This window comes from Aulonocara stuartgranti (genome assembly GCF_965226115.1).
Source record: "Aulonocara stuartgranti genome assembly, chromosome: 7".
In the NCBI taxonomy this organism is placed as follows: Eukaryota; Metazoa; Chordata; class Actinopteri; order Cichliformes; family Cichlidae; genus Aulonocara; species Aulonocara stuartgranti.
This window is the reverse complement of record NC_138945.1, coordinates 43453855-43476330: the sequence shown is the minus strand read 5'-3', so window position 1 is coordinate 43476330 and position 22476 is coordinate 43453855. Positions and strand designations below refer to the sequence as shown.

Sequence of the window (22476 nt, the reverse complement as noted above, 5' to 3'; positions counted from 1 at the left end):
TGTGTGCAAACCTGGTAAAGACCTATAGTAAACGTTTGACCTCTGTTATTGCCAACAAAGGTTATGTTACAAAGTATTGAGTTGTATTTTTGTTATTGACCAAATACTTATTTTCCACCCTGATTTACGAATAAATTCTTTACAAATCCTACCATGTGGATTCATGGATTTTTTTTCACATTCTGTCTCTCACAGTTGAAGTGTACCTCTGGTGCAAATTACTGACCTCTGTCATCATTTTAGGTGGGGGAACTTGCACAATCGGTGGCTGACTAAATACTTTTTTGCCTCACTGTATGCACATTTACAGACTTAAAATTAAAAGAATATGGCTGCTTTGAGTGATTGGTGGGTGCAATTTGGTTTTGTCTTTCTCACCAGCCAAAGTTAATATTCAGTTTACATTGAATCTTACGTATGTGTATGTGTGTTCCTGCAAAATCACTTAGTCCTGAGGGAACGTAATGTGAAGTTGTGGGTTTTGCTTTGTGCAGTGCTGTCCTTTTTCTTTGTTACTGTAACTGTACTTTATTTTATTATGTAACTAATGCTCCTCAGGTCTGTGATACATTATTTATACAGTAAAAAACATGCTGCGTTTTCAGGGCCTCTTGTTCAAAAATTCTAAATAAACTTTCAAACGAGGAAACTTCAAAGAAGCTTCCAGTCTTTAACAGCCTTACTCCCAGAAGGCATTTCAAAGCCTAAAACACAGTGATACCTTTAAAGTAGCATGTGCAAAGAATGTGTGAACGATCCCATCATATACAGACTGCACATGATGTTCACAGGTCTAATTTCATTCTCTGCTCTATGCTTTTTAGTTGTCTGCTCCCTTCTCTCTGCAGTATGTCTGTCTCCATCTCTCCGCTGTCTGCCACACTGTTTCCATCGCTCTGCTGCCCATTAGTGAAGGTGTCTCCTTAGGTCGATACTTAGCGGAGTGACAAACGGTGACGCCCACTTCTGTGTGAACACCCAATCATGGACCTTATGACTCCCTACTGCCCTGTGACCCTCTCTCTTTGTGTGTGTGTGTGTGTGTGTGTGTGTGTGTGTGTGTGTGTGTGTGTGTGTGTGTCCGCTCATGGCAGACTGAGAACAAGAGAACACTGTGTGATTACGTTGTCAATAAATGTGTTTATTTGCCGGGACAGACTGGAGCTTTTCTTGGAGTTGAAAAAGTGTTTTGAAGCACTTTGTTGCGAGGCAGAGCAACAAACACTGTAATCAGATCACTTTCTGGAGAACAATGTGTGTTCAATATAATCAGCAGAAATTACAGGCTAACAATTGTCAGCATACAATCAATAAAAGTGATGGCTGCGACAGTGAGAAAAGCAGAGAGATAAAGCAGAGAGGCCAGTTATTAGGACTTCAACAGCCTGTGTGGCGACACTGGGAGTGAGTTATGAACATCTGGTTCATAACAAGCATCGAGAAGAAACTCTCCTTTCTTTTGTTCAGTGGATTTGAAATCAAACAAGCAAAAAGCGTTAACTTTCAACTTCAAGTGCAGTGGGTCAACAAAATTTACCATTAACTCTTTAGAAATTGCAGCCATTTTTTACAGGCTTAAAACTTGTTGAACAAATGAATATGACTTTAAACACGAGGGTTGTTTTTAATATAGGATGAAAATCTTGTGAGTTCAATGACTGTCTGAACCCATGGACTTCACCAGATGCTATGTTTTCTTTGAGATGCTCTGAAAGACTTTCACTACAGTTCTGTGTGGGTTTATAGTTGGGGTGGCTGTGGCTCAGCAGATTGAGCAGGTCAACCACTAAAGGTTGTTGGTCTGATCCCCGTCTGCTCCAGTCTGCAACCAAATACCATTGGGCAAGATATAAACCCCAAGTTACTCTCCTATGCATCCAGCAGAGAGTGTGAACGTTATATAGAAAGCACTAAGAAAAAAAGCATAGAAAGAGAAATAGAACATGCTTGTGTTAATGAAGCACGTTTAAAACAAAGTGCTTTGAGTGCAGAGTAGAAAAGCGCTATTTAAGAACCAGTCCATTTACCATTTATAGCTACCTTCCCTTGCTGCTTGTTTGTGGGTCTGTGGTAGCAGTAATTCTGATTTTCCTTGACTATCACAGAAACACGGATAAGCCATGATTTATTCAATGATTTAGTTTTGAGGGAGCTCTAACATTAGATAATATACCCTGAGGGCACTGCAGTAAAGAGAAGAACATCAAATTTTGATTTAAGGTAGACAGCTTAGAGCACATGATGTCAGATTGTAGACTGGCTGTTAGTCTTATTGCTTCTGACGATGTCTGGCCCTTTCATTTCATGACAGAGGCAACCCTTCAGTTTGAGATGATAACGAGAAAATTATTTTAATTGAAGGAGTCGCCAATCTTGAATGAGGGGAAGCTTTTTTTTCTTTGTGATGTCAGAGTGATTCATTCAGCAGCTTTATTAAGCACATATAGGCTCTCAGGGGTTCTCATTTTAAAATGAGTGAGACAGTGTCCATTGACATCATATTAGAAAAAATACTGACTCTAAATGTAACACATAAACATTTGTATATCAACTGTAAAAAAAAAATTTTTTAAAGAAGGGGGAAAATATAATAATAAAGAGGAAATAAAGAAGAAGTAAAGAAGGAATAAAGAAGGAATTAAGAGTAGAGCCAGACAAAAACATGATATTCATAAACATTACAACATCAGCAGGATGACAGGATATTGTGGCCCATTTAACTGCTTTGCACAGTTTAAAAATATTACAGAGAAGAGGACTTAATTTTTGGCTATAGCCCTGTATGTTGTACCAGAAACTTTACATTGCATATTATTATCAATCACCTGTGGCCAGTGGCCTGCCACACTGCACCAGTTAATTTTTTTTCAAGCAAGCCCCATGCATGTCTTTGACATATTGTGGAAACCACACTTATTTTTCTTAAGATATCTGAGGTAGATATCTATAACGTGTTGAGCTATAACACTAATAAAATAATGATGTTTGCATTAGACAACTCAGTAAAGCGCTGAGGTGTTTAATTATTCTCATATTATCTCTCTCTCCTTTCTTATTTCTCACATTCCCAATTCCTCCTCCCAATCCCTCTCCTCGTGTTGAGGAGTTGAGGTAATGGGCATTTAACAAAATCTGATCCTTCCTGTGGAGCGTCATTGTAAGGTGACATTTTGCAAACAGCATCATAAATTGTTTCTCCTGATTTGTATTTTCCAGCTGTGTGTCATTCCTCGTATATACACTGAATATAAAACCAGTCCCCCAAAGGATACACCAGTGCATCCTCAATTATAGCTCCTGCAGCAAGACTCCACTGTCCTATATCTTCCAGATGCACTCTGTATGCCATGTTGAAGAGTCCATCCATCTATCCATTATCCAGGGGAACAACAAGGACTTTTGAGGCCACTCTAGAAACATAATCTCTCCGGCATGTGCTGGGTCTACTCTGAGCACCTCTCAAATGACTTAACTCTTCTACCTACCAGCAGCCAGCAATGCTTCAGAGAACCCTCATTTCCACCTCTTGTATCTGCAATCTCATTCTTTCAGTCACTACCCAAAGCTCATGACCATAGGTGGGGTAGGCTTTGCTTTTATGCTCAGCTCTCTCTTTACCAAAGCTGATCCATGCATCATCCAAAGCCTCTGACATTGTCCATACATTGCACCCAACCCATACGGTGCCTCCTGGAGGTGGTGGGCCTACAAGAGTGTGGGTTCATGTGTCCACTTTGGTCTGCACAAGGCCAGGCCTGCTGGACTAAGGCCTAGCCACCAGGCTCCTCTGAGCTCCTCCCCAGGTTTGGTTCCAGAGTCTCAGATTCTTAAAATTGAGACATTCTTCAACATGGCATACTGAGACTTATTACAAATCAGATAAAAAAAGAAAAGCCACATTTTTGAGTAGAGCATGCCCAGTCTTCCTGGAGATGTGAGGCACACCTATGTTTTCAGTAGTGTGTGACGTTCACGCCGTTATCGCCCCGCCACGACTTGAGCACCCAGCCCTCCGCAGTTCTGGATGAAGCTCCAGAAGCTGCTGCTTCCTTCCCGGGCCCGGCTCCCTCCACAGCTGGCAATTTTGTGTTTGTTTTGTTTGTTTTTATCAAAACTTATAAGCTAAATCATTAAACTTCTTTTAAGTTTTATTCTTTTCTTTAAAAAAATGTATTAAAAAATTGTGTTCCATTTACACAAATAGTCTGACTGTTGGCTTAAAGGATATGCAGGGATTTAATAGTCTTTAATGCTTCTAAGGTTAAATATTCACTTGCCTCTCCAAGTCCCCCATCCTTACTCTTTCTTCAAAAGGTTGATTTGCCTAGCTATCCAGTAATTACAGGCGGACAGTTCTATCTATATGAGGATATTAATTACACACTGGCCTGCATCCATACACACATATAACAGTGCAGAGACTTAATTACATACAGTTAACAGAGTGGGATAATTGACATCTCAACATAACTATAAGGACATTATTTGAGGTGGGGTCTTTAGCTGATTTAGAAATAAAAATAAAACCCAAACTTCCTGCATAGTGGAAGTAACAAAACATATGTACATTTATCCTTTGTGTGAGGGGGCATCATAGTGTTTTAAAATAGTATTATATAATCAAAAATTATGATAAGGCTATAGATGTGGTTGTTTGTCACTGTATAATATAATCTCTGCATTTATTTGGAATGGCAAAAGTCCACGAATTCGTAAAGATTTCATGCAGAGGACTAGGCCAATGGGTGGATTAGCCTTGCCAAACTTTCAGTCTTATTATTGGGCAGCAAATATTCGAAATATGCTGTACTGGATGAGTAATTTTACTACAGAGACTCCAGCTTGGCTCCAAATTGAGTCATCCAATTGTGGCAAAATTTGCCTATCGGCTTTGTTGAGTTCAGCTCTCCCATTAGAACTATACACCTATAAACGTAACCCTTTGTTGTCTGACTCGCTCAGAATCTGGGTGCAATGTAGGAAAAGGTTGGGGTTACACTTAATGTCAATTAAAGCACCTATCTGCTCAAATCATATGTTCCCACCCTCCAGGATGGATTCTGCCTTTAAAATATGGGAAAGTAATGGCCTTAGAAATATCAAAGACCTTTTTGTAGATGGGATTTTTGCCTCATCCACGCAGCTCCTGAAGCAGTTTAATGTTCCTCGGCAACATTTTTTCCGCTATCTACAAATTTGCCACTTTGTAAAGAGTCGATTTCCTTCATTTCCGGAACTACCTGAGGAAACTTCTTTGGATAAAATTATTAATATAAACGTTCATAAGAGAGGGGCGATTAAAGAAATCTATGCTATATTATTAGATCTTCAATCTCCTTCTCTCTTCATCCTTAAAGCACAGTGGGAGCGAGACCTTGGGATGACTATAACAGATGAGCTCTGGCAATCTTTTCTCCAGAGGGTACACTCTTCTTCGATATGTGCCAGGCATGGGCTCCTTCAATTCAAGGTCCTACACCGATTACATATCTCCAAGGAAAAGTTAGCCAAGTTCTATCCAGGAGCTGACCCTCTGTGTAACAGATGTAAAGCAGAAACAGGTTCGCTCCTTCATACCTTTTGGACATGCCCCAATCTTCATATCTATTGGGTGTCTATATTTAACACTCTGTCAGAGATGTATAACGTTAAATATGATCCTTCTGCTCTAACGGCTATCTTTGGGGTGATACCTCAAGACATCACTTTGCCAAAATACTATTCGAATTCTATTGCCTTTGCTTCACTTATCGCAAGGCGCCTTATACTTTTAAGATGGAAGCAGGAAGCTCCTCCCACACATGAACAGTGGCTTGCAGAGCTCATGAGGTTTTTACATTTAGAAAAGATGAGATATACATTGGCAGGTTCAACCACCAAATTTCTTAAGGCATGGCAGCCATTCCTGATGTACATGGAAACATTTAAAATGACCACCTTGTCATCACCAGATGCCATATCTCTATATCACTATCATAGTTAACTGTACACTGAATGTCCCTTATACATTTTATTTTTATATTTGTTTGTTTGTTTTTTGTTGTTTTGTAGGGGTTTCTTTGGTTTGTTTGTTTGTTTTCCTTCTCTATTTCTGTTATCTTTTGGGGTATTGTAAATACTGAACAGCAAACTACTGTATGTTCAATGTTTTGTTATTAACATGCTGCTGTGACTGAAAATAAAATTTATTAAAAAAAAAAAAGTAGCAGCCAGGTGCTGCTAATGCAGTTGATGAATTTTATTACTGTAATATGTAATTACAATAGTGAAGAATTACTGTAATGAGCCAATGTTTTCCCACAGTTCCTTGCCATTTACAGTAAATTAAAGTACACGTGTTATAGTATCTTACTGTAGATATTACAGTATACTGTTCAAATTACAGAAATCAGTTACAGTTTGTATGCACTACTACGAGATACATGGTAAAATATGTGCTATTATTTTGTGTGTTTACAAAATAACAAAAGATTGTGAATAAAAGACAGCAGCAACAAAAACTACTGACAGTAAAGTGCAAGTAGTATTTCATAGTCCTCTGCATTTAATGTAGAGTTTTATGTCTGAAAAAATACATTTTAAATAAAACTGTCATCTATAAAAAACAAAACAAAAATGAATAAAAAAAACAGTGTCGACTGTGCCTCAATTGTGATCTCCGTGATCCTTGGCTGCCATCTTCTGGCAGCTTTGCAAACAGCCTAAAAACATTGTATCAGCTGGCATCATAGTGTGTAAGTGTGTTTACGCAGCCACTGAGTATATCTGCAATTTAGACGAATACTTAGATGATATTATTCTTTATTATTATCCTTCTGTTTTGTTTTTTAAAATAAAAAGCAGTTTTTTTCTGGTGTTCAGGCCATCATTGTTAAAGTGATTCCATGTATTCAGTCTTTATACTAAAACAGCAATGAAACAGTACTGTCTGAGCTTTGAGTGTCTTTGTGTGAATATGATACTTATAGTCTGACATGCCTTAAGCAGTTGTTGGGTATTTGAAGGCGGAATATGAATCGTGACATGGACGCTGCTGTAATAAATACCTGTTTAATTTCTGTGTGCATTTAGACAGAGCAGTACAGTACATGCAAGAAGAGGGTAGTATGCAGCAACTTACTTACCGATCGTCTTTTGAAATTTGGAACGTCTAGCATTCAAAGGAATGTGGTATATTATATGGTATATTTTGATATACCCGATCATCAATTTCAAGAAAAAAAAACGTTTCACAATATGGTCTTGTTGAGCTCAGCATGTCACTTACATCAAACCATAACCACTCTGAGTCTCATAGTTTTTAGTATAAGTGAATTATGTTAAAACACAAGTATTGTCTGTGCCATACTTTAGGGATCTGATTTTTTTTTTTTTTTTACAAATTTTGCTAAGCAAAGAACTGGACAAAGGGAAGACTGCCAAAGATCTCACAGGTATCAAGTATGTCCCACCTAGTCGCCCTTAGAAGTTAGAAGCTCTATCAGGATATTGGGCGTTATAAAAAAAATATTATCCCAAACCACAGCCGAGCAGTCAGACGTGAGTTGGCATTGTTTGCACTGGTAGTAGGACAGGCACGAGCGCATGAACCAATTAGCTGTGGCGATTAGGCGTTAATTTGAAAGCGTTTAGCTTACAGGAAGTGCTCGCGCTAAACGCGGAGCGTTGACGCTGTTAAGTACTGACTGACCGACTGCTTGAGGAATGCTGTTCACTGAACCACGGTAGTTTTTTTCCTTCTTTCTTTTCTAACTAGGAGGTCAGTGTTAACAAGACTGGTGAACTGTGACAAGTGCGCTCGGAATAGTCGACCCGTTTTCTTTTCTGAATAAAGAAGATTTGCATCAGCTGTACAAGGAGAAGGACACCGCGGTCAATATGTACGTTTTTTTTTTTTTTACTAAATTGTAAATTTTCAAGTTTATCTAGCCTTTTCCCCATGCTGGTTATCTTCTCTAGGTTTGTTGTAGAGAACCTACCTTAGCAAAGTACCTCTTCTGTTGTAACCGCCTCTCCTGCTGCATTACTCTGCTGTCACTCCGCTGTGCTGAAGCCGGTGTGCCAAACCGTGTCGAAAAATCTGTCAAATCTTTAGTATTTTTACTTTAAGTGCCAAGCAGCTTCAAGACAAATATAGCCGCGTTTGGTTGCTTGTAGCAGCACATTATGCGAAACGAAAATGTATTATTGACGTTAAAAATAGCTAAATTCCGTCAAAATTAAAATGTATGGCACGTTTTTAATCTCCTGTAGGTTATCCTAATGCCAGTGTTTTATCGCAAAAGAGCTAAAAGATTGTAAATGGGAAAACGTGGGAATTGAGCACAGTGATTTTCTTTGAAAACAGATTCACATATCCAAATAATGGGGGAAGATTGGGACAGAGTATCCAGGGCCCCAAAGGCGGATGGGGCTCTGGCAAACCTAGAATGAAAAGTTTTTTGTGTTAGTTTTTAACTTCTAAGTAAATGTTACCTTAAATAAATTTCTTGAATAAATTGGTTGGGCAATTGAACTTTGATACCCATGAATACTGGAGAATATCTGATGCCCCCTTCACCCCTTACAAATCAAGTAACATGGTTTCGTCCAGCATTGGGGTGGCCTTTACGGCACAGCCAATTTACTGTATTCTACTGTATCTAGACTACTGCTCATATTCCCTGTAAGTCACGTCTTTCTACAAGAAGGCAAATTCAAAGAATAGGAAGGGACAGTGAGAGAAGAAAGCAACTGGGGAAGTCAGTTTTCAGGAAGATTCTATCTGAAGAGAGGTGAGCTGTGTACAGCCAACAAATTTATCTATAAGCAGTTGTTAAATACTAATGTTTAGATGCAAAGCTACCATAATTACCTCGCACAAGTTAACACCATGAAATTAACTTCATTTTTGGCACAAGGTGAGCTCATATAGTGGCAACTAAAAGTTGCTCCAAGCAGTCATTTGTTTTGATAGAAATTTAAGCATAAAGCTCAGCAGCACTAACATCAAGTAGCATTAAGCTTTATTGTATGTTGGATCACATGATGTAAACAGGGCATTTAAAAATGCCACTGCTTTTTAATTTAAAATAGAAACAACCCAAAAATGTAATTTTTCTACGAGCATGTGCGCCAGTATACCCATGGACATGCTCAGAAATGTTTTCATGTGTTAATAAATCACACCATTTTATCTACAAGATCATTAGACTTCCTTACATGACTCTGATCTAAAGGAGTACTAATGATAAAGGGCTCTTAGTCTCACTTCATTGCACATATTAAAAACCCACTTTAATCTAGTGTATTTGAGCTTTAATTCGGTCTACTCAGCATAGGTACTGTCATTTTAGTGCTGGTTTCATAAGTGCAAGTTTTGAAACTTATTTAAACTTTAACAAATATCAAGATAATTATTTACAGTTATTATGCTGTGCCTTGATGAGGCGCTTCAGCGTCTCAAAGGTTGAATGCAGTGTGAGACTGTTAGCAGGTTAAAGAGGCTAATAGAGGGTCTGTCTGTGATGGAGGGAAGTGAGGTGAAGAGAACAAGGTTGCTGTGAGGGAGACTTTGGAAAGAATGAGAAGAGGACAGATTTCTTATATTTTAGTTTGCTTTTTTTTTTTTTTTTACTTCATACTTGTGAATCATTGCACTGTAGGTGAGGAAAGCTGATTCTGTCTGTTTCTGCTAACAAAATATGTATCTAGTGGAAGTTTGTCTGGATGTAACTGATAACTGGGTGTACTTAGCCTAAGCATTTTCTTAGAAAACTGAAATTGCTGTTTTAAGCTCTTCTTTTTGTCGAAAATACTTAAAAACAAAGAATCAAACTCTTGAAATTGGAAGTAGTAGTAAAACACTTAACTATAAAGTAATTGTGGACTTCAGTATGCTGAGATACTGTGCAGTCTTATAGATGTACCTTTGCTTTTTATTAAACACAATATATTAATACTTCTGCATACATGAATAGTTGTCTGTTTCTCTGTTAGCCTTGTGACTGATTGGAGATCTGGAAGGTTCAGTGTTGGCCTGATGTTATCACGTGACACTAGTTGCAATGACAGCATTCTTGGCATAACTGTGAAATGCATCCACAACTGCAGTAGGATGCAGCCTGCCAAAACAAACGCACTATTTGATTCCAAGGCAGAAGGTCATGGACCCCATATTGTAGTAATAGGAAAACAGACTTTTTCAGGCTGGCTGTGGGAATGCTACAGTGAAACCACAAACACACCGTGCCTGTGTTGCTCTCACAGGGTGCATTGAACAGTAAGTCCATTGTGCAGTTGCTGGACTGTCACTATGTGAATACCTAATTTGGCTAATATGCAGGCCTAAGCTAGCAAGGTGCATGAAACGGATACAGTGCAGTGTGTGGTCATGGCACTACCTCAGCTCATTCTCCTTTCATTTAACATGTATTCATTATCACTAATTTTCAACATTGTGACTGTAGTTTCGGTGTGATGTCACTTGTGAGAATCTCTGCACTAATTATAGGGCATTATAGCAAAACCTACATTTAAAATGAGAGTTTGGCTGACAGCCAGTTCGGAAAAGACCAAAATGTGTTTAGCTCTTGTGTTAAAGCACTCACTGGTATTAGGTTTACAAGTAGGGAGATTTTATATATATATATATTTTTTTTTTTTTTACTTACTGCTCATCTTTGTGTCATGATAGTTTGCTTCGTTAGAGGCTTGTTGAATGTTAACTGTTCATTAGACCCAGAACCAAAAATAAGAAGAGTGTTCAGTTAATAGGGCTTTAGTCTCAAAGTAGAAACTCAGAGTGAGATAGAATATGCACCTTGAATTATACCCAAAGAATTGGTTTCCAACTGTGCAGCCTTACCAGGCCTTTACTGCAGCTTGTGCAGTTGTTTGCAGGTCTTCCTGTCTTTAGTTTTGTCTCCAGTAAGTGAACTGCACCTGTCTAGTGTGTTAAATGTTGGAACAAATTGGTGAGTAGTGAGTGAGCATTTCCAAACATGTTTAATTATGGGGCAATGAGGCTGTGACAAGCCTCCACATGTTTTAAATGGCTGTAGACACTGAGCCCAACACTGTAACCCAGAAATATGTCTTGTGTAACAGAGGCAGGCCCCCACACAGAGTGTATGTTTCTGCATGTATGCATTACAATTGCTGTGGAGACTTACATGAACGCATAAAGTTGTACTGAAAGTTAATAACTTTGATTCTTGAGATGTTCTAAAGATGGGAACAGTCTCATTTGTTATGCTCCTGAAAGTTATCTGTTTGGAAATAAATGTATAGCCCACAATGGCAATATCAAAATCAAACTGAGGCTAGTGTTCGGTCACATTAGTGACCAATTTTACACACTAGACTAGAACTGATGTGTTAGATGGGTTACTACCTATTATTTTAAAGAATGGTGGCTTTCCTTTGTGTCAAATCATGACTATGATTGGGGTTTCTGTACATGATAAAATTGAGGGTTAGACACTTAAAGTGACCACACCATCAGAAGATCATGAAATTAACTGTATGAAGTCCAGTGAAGAGAATAAATCTAGTACCGTCTTTCTTTCAGAGGAGGAAAGATGAAGCTAGGCGGTATTGTGTTCATCATGTTCATCTCAGAAGAAATGTGTCGCTTTCAACAAAACTTGCTGATTTTTATGGGTGAGACTAAAGATGCTTGGAAGATAGACAAGCAGTTAACTTAACAGTTAGTAATGCAGAAAATGCCTGAGTGCCAATGGACCATAAAGGCAAATTGGATCCTCTGTTGACGATTAGGGCTGTGCAATATGACCAAAATCAGTTGTGAGTCATAAGTAATTTCTTATCCAAATACCTATCACGATATAGTGCAATTTCTGCAAAGTCAGTGAATAGTTTATATAATCACCACATCAAAAGTGTTATTGTTATTTATATTTAAATTAAATAATCAAAAATGAAATAAAAATGCGACTTACTATGGGATAATGGTAGGTAACACACAGTAGATGACCCAACTCAGTCATGCAAGCGTTTCCCTGAGGCCTCCGCCTATCATTACTGCTCCTTTGTGGTAGTCAGGAAACTAGCCTGTCTGCAAGCATCAACTGCAGAGCATCCAGTCTCTGAAGTGCACAGTTAAACTCATACAGGAATGTGTTGTTCAGCTCATCCACATATCTGTTGTTACAGCGTGTTATGCTACGTTGCGGATTTCTCATAACATAAACGAGGCAACTCGACTTGTGTGAAGTGTTTTTGGCTAGGCCACTGGAATCGAGTGTTTTAAACGATCCACAAAACCATAGATATAGATATATCTAGATAGATAGATATCTAGATAGAAGTTGTAATGGCTGCTGTTAGCTTTGTGAGTCTTTATTATATGGTGTGCTACTGGGAAAAGGCAGTTCTGACCTCTGAGTCTGAGGTTTATTTTGAGCACCTGATGACTCTTTTTTTTTTTTTTTTTTTTTTTTTTTTTTCCCTCCCCCCTTTCTTAATCTCTCTATACTTTCACATAAGTCTTGCTTAGGTGGTGAAATAGATTAGTTCTGTCAGTGTGTGTAGTACCAGGTTGCTGCATAATTTGCACAATAGTCTTCTGCTCTGTGTCGGACTTTCCATAACATGCTACAGAGATGGCCCCTTGTTTAGGAAGAGGCTCCTTGATTAGTTTTGGCTGGTCCTTGTTCTGTGGTGACCATTGCAAACCTTTATCTAAAACACTGCTTACTGCAATGAAAATATTGTTTTGCAACAACATGAAATAAATAATAGAGCATAATATGAAACAATAGATGTTTTAATATTGTCACCATATCCCACAGCCCTGTTTACACTTGTGCTTGGTTTGTGTAACGACTACTTTGTATCCATGCATTTATAACATTCTAGCAAATTTGCAGCCTTTCGTTGACATTTAGCTTTGTCTTGAATGATACTTTCACATTTTATCAGCAAGTAAGTCACCAAAACTGCTCTTCTACGTCATTATACTTCAGTTTGTGGACAAAGGACGGAAACAGAAATTTGCAGGTGTCCTACTAATGTAAAAACAAACAAACAAACTAACTAAAACACAACAGCCACATGAAAACACTGGTGGAATTGTTGCCAGAATGGAGTCACTCTCATTATCAAAGCTAAGAAATCCTATTCCATGACCTCTGACTGTTACAGTGTGCGTCTGAGTTTTTTAGACTGTGACTCACGCGGTAAGCGAGCTTGTGCTATACTCATTCATTACACTGTCTGGCACAGCTGTTTATGCCTTTGCTGACCCACTGTCTTCTTCCATAATTAGGTGGGTGGGAGTGTTTGGTTGCTGCTATTTTCAGGACTTTTCTTGTTCCTATTGAAATCCTGAAGAGTTTTTACAGGAAGTGTTGAGTTAAGTACAAATTTGGATGTTGTAAGGTCTTTCCCCTTCTCTCATTCTAATCATCATTTTATAATAATGCTCATGCTCTGTGATGCTTATCTTTTTCCCTGCATTAAGTTTTACCCTGAAGCGAGCTGGAATTCACCGGGAAAACGCGCAAAGCCCTGCTCATCTCGTCTTGCAGTCTTTCCTGTTGATCATACCTGCCGTGCCAATTCTTGTTAACATACAGTTTCCTCATTCACATTACGCAGTTGAGAATTTTATTTTGACTTGCAGTCAAAGGGATTGTCTACTAGGCCTCTTGGGTGCAACACTAAAAGTGTAGGAGCTAATTTGGAGATAAATGCAGTATGTACAGTATGCACTGTGTATGCATCCCTAAGTGGAATGTGCTTTTGTACCTTTGTGAAAGCAATTAATTATTTTAGTGTTGGAGCACACAACAGTTTATTCAACTTTGTGTGGGTGTGTGTGAGCTGACTTTGTGTAGTTTGTAGAGCAAAGCTTTTAAAATTATTTGGTCCCTAGGTGTGTTATCTTACTCTAAGATAAGGCAAATGAAAGACAGGCTTTGGTTTAAAACTAAAGTAGAGCTATACATAGTGCTGGCCCATTAAATGATAAGCATTATCACAAAAGTAATAGAAATATGAAACCTGGTCAGGATAAAGTCAGAACTCATTCCATCCATATTTTGATAGGCTTCACAAAAGGCTACTGATACTGAATGCATGTTAGCATGTTATGCTAATCTTTGGGCTACTGTAGCCATAGACACCAATGCATTAGGAGTTTGATCAAGATCAAAGACAAAATGGCCACAGATAAAACTCGAGTGACAGTGTTACAGAAACAATTGCCAAGAGATGCCAAAAAATGAGAAATTTCCCACCACTGACTTAATAGTAATTCCATATTTATTTATAGAACAAGTGTAGAAATACAGCAAGTAAAATGTAATTATTAAGAGAGCTCAGTAGTTTTACCCATCCTGAGATAGGTGCATTGTTAATTAAACACTTTTATATAGGCTATCAGTTGGGAAAGAACCAGCTGATATTAAGGCTGCTTTTAGATTTCAGCCTTTTTTTTTTTGCACCTCCGTTTCTTCATGTGTACTCAATACTTTTGCCTTTGTCAATTCTCATTATTGCACATAACTTAAGTTATGGGCATCTATGGTTTGATTTCTCTGCACATGTGGACTGAATGGGTGGTTACCAACATCTGGTGAGAATTTCATATCAATAGCACCTATAGAGAGATATTGTGAAAATTGACTAGGCTCTGTCATTCACACACCCTTCATTAGTTAAACCTTAATAGTAAGTGGCTGAACCCCCTTTTTTCCTCTTTAGAACTGCTTTGATTATTTGTGACATAGATTCAGCTCTTTTACTATTCTGTTTGGTTTGTACTTGAGCAGATCATCTTGACCTTGTCTACATGCCTGTTCAGTAAGTAGTGGTTAGTAACAGTTTTTTCAGTAACCTGCTCTCCACCACAGCTTCAAAGGTCACTGGGTTACAGCCAACCACAAAACCAGCCTGATCAGTCTTAGTCTGCTGGTGACATCAGAAAATTTCTAACATTTTGCTGCACAAGATTGAGGAACTCAACTTCCTTGGTAAATGGTTTTGCTCATCTACTTGTATTCAAATTCCATATTGGTTGTCTAGTTCTGTGTGGTGTCGATGTAAATGTTCAGCCCTGTCAGTTCTAAATCTAACCACTGCATATATTCAGTATTTCTATAATTGGCATTGATACAGCGCAATCCCCCATGAAGCTGTACTGCACATCACCAAATATGATGGAGCACTGCTCAAGCTCACATACTGCAGTCTGGCAGGTAGCTATTACTATCTAGCTGGGAGTAAACTCTTTACAGCATGTAAATGATTCCACAATCCACTCCCTGAGGCTCATGGTCTTGAGGCTGATGCCATCAAGCCCATGAGATGTTGAGTGGTCAGTTTCATAGATTGCACTGAGGGGGGGAAAGGGTAGAGTCATTGCTGGTGGTAGTAAAGGAAGCAGCAGAGCCATGTGAAGTACAGCTGTTGTTCAGTTCACTGGTTGTCTGCCCCAGTGGTTTTCTTTGTGCTGTATGGGTATAGGTAGCCTAGTAACTTCCTTGATTGGAAAAACTGTCATTCCTTATCAGCAGATGTCTTCATAAATTAGCTTCTAAAAATTGCCATCAACAAAATGGACACCTGATTTAAGTTGGTAATTGTTAATGCATTATTTAAGATACGTGGGGGATACAGGGCTGCAGAGGGGGACCTTTTTTCCTCAAAGGCATTGACATTTATCCTTCAGACACCAAACTGGCTGCCAAAAGGGTCAGCTAATTTAGTCACCCAAATTAGCCTCCTAAAATAAAAAGATGTTGTAGTATTAGCATTACATGTCGCTACGCTTATTGAGCTCTCAAAACTCTTACACTACAAGCATGTATCTATCCAAACAGCACTAATTAGGATTCAGGATAATGACTATTTTAGTGAGTTACTATGCAAGGTATACAGCACAGTGATGTGGGGGTGGGAGGTACACTTGCTGATTTGAGTTCTCTGTCTTGGTCTGAGGTATTATGAGCAGGTTGCTGTCACAGATTAAACTATCTGCTCAGCATCAGCTGTGTCGTGTATCTCTACCTGCCCATGCAGCAGCTTAACCTTCAGAGTTTTACACGAAGGGTTAACCCAGTGACAGTTTCTCCGCATGTACAGCCTGTTCACTAGCCCAATCAGGTAGTGTCACACACCTATCCACAGTTGCTGTCAGTTTATGTACAGTTAATTTACAGTTTATGATCAGTCTTGTGGGACTCTGAACAATATTAGACTGGTTACAAGCTATTCATTAGCTTGAAGCACTCCAGTGATAGTTAAGCTGCTTATTTGCCAGCTGGGGATTAACCAGAAAGTCCCCACTTCACAGGGGTCCACACACACACACACACACACACACACACACACACACACACACACACACACACACACACACAGTGCTTAGTGAAGTACGAACAGTCTGTCAGCTCAGTATCAAGCTCATTCTGGTTCACTAGACTGGTTACATTTATTTGTTCTATTGCGCAGTACAGCACGGTATATTACAGGGTTTGGGCCTGTGTGAGTAAATCTAAACTGTGCATGATAGTTGCACAAGATAATGTTTGGATTGAGACGAGGAGAGCATCTGTATCAAAGTAGTTACTGATAAAGTGTTACTTTCCCCTGAAACTGAACTAATATCTAAAGAGAGTGATATGGTTGTGTGCATGTCCTTTGAAGAGCCTGTGCACAACTTGCAGACCTTCATTTACATGTTGCACTTACTCCTAACTGGTGACAGTAAGCATCAGCAACATGTAAGCTAGTCTTGGTGGTGATGGTGTTTGTTTTCACTCTGCTGCAGAGAGAAGCCAAAGTCATTACATGGAAAGAACTTTTTTTTTTTTTTTTTATTTATAGTGAAGTGAAACAAAATATTTAAAGACTATGAGAATTCATCACTCCTTCACTTCTCGTTCTACTTCATGGTCTTATGTTCATGCATTTTGTGGTGAACTGTTGCTTCCACAGTTAAGGAGGGTATGGAAACATTTGACTTATGTTTCGAGGACTGTGGTAGACTTGGCTTTCAGTTTGATGTATATGTGCTTTTAAGTAATTAAGGTAAAATCATGTTGGGTCTAAAACAAGTCTCCTGCTTCTAATCGTGTAATCTCCAAATATCAGATCAACTTTAACTAACAGTAAATGAGTGGAATGGCCTGTCTAAACCTTCTAAAAAAAACCCACAGATTTCAGTGTGTTCCAATAACCATATTGTTTGTAACAATTTACCATCATCTCAGAATTCTGTGTGATTCAGAGCTCATAGAGGCAGATTGCAGAAAACTGTGGAAGAACAATGTACTTCCATCCATCAATAATCCCTCCATGTAGCTCTGTTCTGGCTCCCAGCAGCTACACATAGTTTGCATGCTTGGCTGATTGACTGCATTGTCTAGTGTGTCATGCATAACCACTACTTTAGATGCCATGAAAAGTATCTCTTATAGCTGCAGGGAAAAACAAACGACATCATCAAAATAAATAACATACAAGCAGGACTACACATGATCCAAATGCAGTGGGGGAAAAACTAGTGAGTTTGGCTGGAGAGTTCTAGTTTTCATTAAAGAATGCCTGTATAATAAATTAGCACTGAGTGTTATTAACTAAGCAGAGACTTCCTGTTTTTGTTTTTTGTTTTTGTTTTTTGAGCTTGACTCATGCTAACTTAGTAATACCTATTTGTTTGTGTCACCATGTAAAACTACATATTACATTTTAGGTTACATTCAGGAAGAGAACCTGTTTCATTGACAATTAGGTGTTCATATGATGGCCATTCTACACAAATACGCAAAAAAGAAATGATATGGCTTGCAACAACACTGGGACCTGAAATGTGCAGATTACAGTAGTATCTGTCTTTACCATTAGACTAGCAAGTTATAAAACTGATAATTTAACAAACAACAAACAGGAAAGACTAATTTGGTGTCTGAAATGTTTTTTCCTAAAGTTGTTTAAACTCTGGATAATCTTAGAAGTACAAGAACAGGACCAAGTGTCTTTACAGCAGTCCTATTTCTCACCCATATCACACAACAAGAGAGAGCCCACTTTGGATGTTCTCACTACGCAAACATTCTGTTTGGTTTAGCTGAGGACGCTGCTAGATGGTGCGCAGGAGACGGAGCACATGACACTCACCTGCTCAGTGTGATTTAACCTGCACGGTTCTCACATGGGTGTAGTCTGGCATCACACAGGCTTTCTGCTAGGGAGCTGGGACATTAAAGACAGGTTAATATCAAATTTGCATTCTGACAGTAACCTTAATTGGGTAATATGTAGAAAAGTTCAGGGCAGCGTCCCAATTTTGAAATACTGCTGAAAAGTAACAAGATGAAGTCATTTTGAACAGACCAGAAGGGGGAGGTTTAGAATCCATCCCTGCTCAACTCTGCATTACCATAAGACACAGTCACAGTACACAGTCACAGCACTGGGACAATGCAAATATTGCAAATTAATTCCACCGTGGTAAACTAGCAATTTGCAGACTGTTCTGTTTCAGTGGCTGTCAGTTCAGCCTTGAGATCGTCTTTCTGTCTCCTGATTCAAATGACATTGTTCAATTCAACTCGTTGTTAATCAGTATTTTAAATCCCGTTTTAGAACACTGATAAATGTATGAACAGATTACTTGTCAGGTGTGGTCTTTGGTACTGTTTCAAACGGTTTTTAGTTGAGTAAAACATTCTCTTGTTAAAGCTGTTAAAACCAATTCAATGCAAAAATAGTCTTTCTGAACATTCGATATTAGCTTAGTGGCTAACAGAAAAGAATTTCCTAAGATAAGATAAGATAGAACTTTATTAATCCCTCGGGTGGGTTCCTCTGGGAAATTCGATTTCCAAAAAAGCACAGCACCGACAGAAGTTACAGAGTTGCAGAATATTTTATATATATATATATATATATATATATATATATATATATATATATATATATATATATATATATATATATATATATATATATATAAAATATTCTGCAACTCTGTAACTTCTGTCGGTGCTGTGCTTTTTTGGAAATTATTGCTCATTCCACAAAATAATTTGCCATGTCTCAAAGCTCAGATCAGCTCACAGCTCAAAATACTCTTATTCTGAAGGATTTTTCCACTTTCCCTTGACAGTGGCTACTGTATCACTGAATTAAGTGACTTCCTGATGTAGACAATAATACATTGGGCACTCTTTGTGTTATGGACACAGTAACTTGTCAAACTTATGATATCAGTGGCAGGAGGAATAAATGTTTTCTTATTTCTGATTAACCTTGTAATACTTGGCAGTGTGATGTTTATTTTCAGGGTGTGAATTTATTGCAGTCACTGGTGGAAATATCTGCAAATAAAAGATCAGATCTTACATTTACAATATAACAGTGGTAAATACAATCAGCAGTTTATGGTGGATCGACTACCAAAGACTCTACTGCCATCTAGTGGTAACCTCTAATATCACTATATAGCTCGGTTACTTTAAGTGAAAGCAGATAATATTCTAAGTTGAAAAATATATAAAAAGCTAATGCAGTAAAGAAAAAATTGTTACCATCTAAACTTTGGTAAATTCTATAACACCAGCTGTTTATTGTTTGGTAAGTTAATTCTTGTTAAAGTATTGTCTTCTTGTTAATCATTATAATGACAGCTAACTATGAAGTGGAAGGCCACCTAAAATCAGAGTGCGGTCAGTAGATGCTGAGATGCATAGTGCACAGAGGTTTCCAACTTTCTGTAGAGTCTGTGTCTACAGACCTGCATATGTCATGTGGCATTCAGTGGGTTTCCATGGCCGAGCAGCTGTACCCAAACCTTAATCACCAAATGCAATGCAAAGACGTGTTCTCTGGACAACCCCCAAAGGTTGATTGTGTTCATCTGTATGTAGCGTTTTCAGTGGGAGAAGCGTTTCGTCACTGATCCAAGTGACTTCTTCAGTCTCAGCTGAGTGCAGGTTTCACCAATCTTATAAACACTACGATGTACAATACAGTTTGCACAATGACTGAAACCAGCCCACTGAATGAACAATGGGCTGTGAGGTCAGTTCCTTGATCATTAATCTGCAAATTGTCATGACCACTGATCAACAACGATTGATCAAAGCCCATTGATTAAAGACCCTTGATCAATGGCCATGAGTACCATTCACAGAGAGTTGGGGAATGGCTGCAATCACAGCATTGTAAGATGGTGAAAGATGTAAAATTAGGCCTCCTCGATTCAGAGATGGTCTTTCCCTTTTTCCTCCCTGTCCAGGATGTGTACATCCTCATCATTGAAAGAGTGGCCACTGGCCTGTAGGTGTAAATAGACTGCAGAGTCCTGGCTTGACGAGTTAGCTATTCTGTGTTGTGCCATCCGCTTTGCCAGGGGTCGTTTGGTTTCCCCGATGTATAAATCATGGCAATCCTCCTGGCACTTAACAGAGTACACTACATGGATGTGACGAAATGTTCCTACCACTGAAAGTGCTTCGTCCAGATGTACAGGATCAACCTTTCGGTATTTACTTACCTGGATGATTGAGCTGCATCCAGACGTTTTCTGGATAAGTTTGGCATTGACGGTCGCCATGAGAACTATACTTGTCTGACTGCATCATGCTAAGTGTAAAGTTTGGTGTAGGGGGGATTATGGTGTAGGGCTGTTTTGGAACTCTTAATGCTTCAGCATACCAAGACGTTTTACACAATTTCATGCTCCCAACTTTGTGGGAACAGTTTGGGGATATCCATTTCCTGTTCCAACATGACTGTGCACAGTCCATAAAGACATGAATGAGAGAGTTTGTGCAGGCCAGTCCAGTTCTTCCACACCAAAGTCCTGACCTCAACCCGACAGAACACCTTTGGGATTGATTAATTAGAGTAGAGACTGTGAGCCAGGCCTTCTTGTCCAACATCAGTGTCTGACCTCACAGAAGTGTTTATGGAAGAATGGCCATAAATTCCAATAAAGACAACCCTAAACTGTGGAAAGCTTTCCAAGAAGAGTTGAGGCTGTTATAGCTGCAAAAAGTGGGCCGAAAAAATTAACTGAAATAAAACTGAAAGTGATTTAAAAACAAAGAAATCTAATGTAAAATAAAAAACGTTACACTAACTCTGCTGACCAGCTTTTTGGAGCACATTAGTTAACACAAGATTAAAGATGGTAAATGGTCTGTATTTGTATAGCGCTTTACTGGTCCCTAAGAACCCCAAAGCGCTTTACACATCCAGTCATCCACCCATTCACACACACATTCACACACTGGATTAGAGATTAAAGATGAGACTTTCTCATTTTAATCAACTTGAGGAAGATATTATTTTAAGCAACAATTTCACTATGAATGGCAAAAGTGAATATGTTGACACATTCAGCATGCAATATAGTATTTTTCCAATGAAGTTCACAAGGCTGAAGTAACAGGTTTTTACTTTGTTTCTAGAATATTTTCAAATATTTGAAATGCAATTTATTAAAAGGGCAAAAATGTGCTGACTATTGAAGAGAAACATGTCCAGCAGGGAGGAGGGGCAGGAAACACTGATGTCAGCACGGATGAAGTGAAGGGAGGACTGCTTTGCTTTTTCCTGTTTTGTCCCCACTTCTCCTCCCCCTCCTCTTATCGCTGAAGTGGAGATGGAAAGAACGGGGATCAGAGCGCGGACGAAGGATTAACAACTGAGTGAAAATGGGGAAAGATAAAGGCAAACAGACTGACACAGTGTGAACGAGAAAGTGAGGGGAAACGGATACCAAAACGAGTGAAGGCGTTGAATAGATTAAAAAGTATACCACAGAAGAAGCCACAAAGATAGAGGGCTGAATAGCTGTTTCTGGAGTTGGGTGGACCCTTTACGAGAAAGTGTCGACATCAACCACCGCAGCTACCATGTACAGTGGATATGGAGGTATGGACAAGTGTAATGCCCTCACAGAGACTAGCTTATCTCTCTAATCATTAACTGCTTATGTTTGTCAGAATGAATTCCCAGTTGCACGTTAACAGGCCTGTAACTTATTAGGTGATGGCCAGAGAATTTGACCCCAAAATACCAAATTTAAGTTATTTTTATAGTTCATATTTTTCAAGTCTGTCTACTAACAGTGCTTGCTGTTATGTATGTGCAAAACAATGAAACTTGTGATTTCCTTCCTCAGTTACAGAGGACAAATTCCACAGTACTCTTTAAAAAATTTCCACTAAAGTTAAATAGACCTCGTCAGAGTTTATCGATTCAGGTGTGGCTACAAGGGAGTCGAGTACAAACTTTTCTGTGTTGATGTGTCTCTGCCGATGTAGTTTGGAAGAACAATATTGCATTTGTTTAACACAGGCTGATCCTCAGTTGAGCTTCAGATACACTTTTTTTTTTTAAAGATATTTTTGTACGTGATGAGGGCCCGCTCTCCTGTTTGAATAACTGATGAAGACATCGGCATTGCTTTTAAACATATTTGAAACATACAAGAGCACATCTGACCTTTTTGTTTTT

The 22476-nt window shown here is 38.7% G+C and overlaps 2 protein-coding genes across 5 annotated transcripts in view; one reads left to right on the top strand and one right to left on the bottom strand.

Moving 5' to 3' along the window:
- dnajc24 (DnaJ (Hsp40) homolog, subfamily C, member 24) overlaps positions 1 to 8343 on the bottom strand; it is a 48550-nt gene extending 40207 nt beyond the window's left edge. The window contains exon 1 of the mRNA XM_082541330.1: positions 7980 to 8343. Coding sequence (XP_082397456.1) covers positions 7980 to 8024 — 45 coding nt within the window. The 5' untranslated portion in view covers positions 8025 to 8343. The remainder of the gene's footprint in view (positions 1 to 7979) is intronic.
- ripor1 (RHO family interacting cell polarization regulator 1) overlaps positions 7557 to 22476 on the top strand; it is a 53975-nt gene continuing 39055 nt past the window's right edge. For 2 of the 4 annotated variants that reach the window (XM_082541287.1, XM_082541286.1), the window contains exon 1: positions 21575 to 21891. In XM_082541287.1, coding sequence (XP_082397413.1) covers positions 21873 to 21891 — 19 coding nt within the window. In that variant the 5' untranslated portion in view covers positions 21575 to 21872. Of the gene's footprint in view, positions 7881 to 21574; positions 21892 to 22476 lie in introns of those variants that run through there. The other 2 variants (XM_082541289.1, XM_082541288.1) reach the window with 2 other exon arrangements.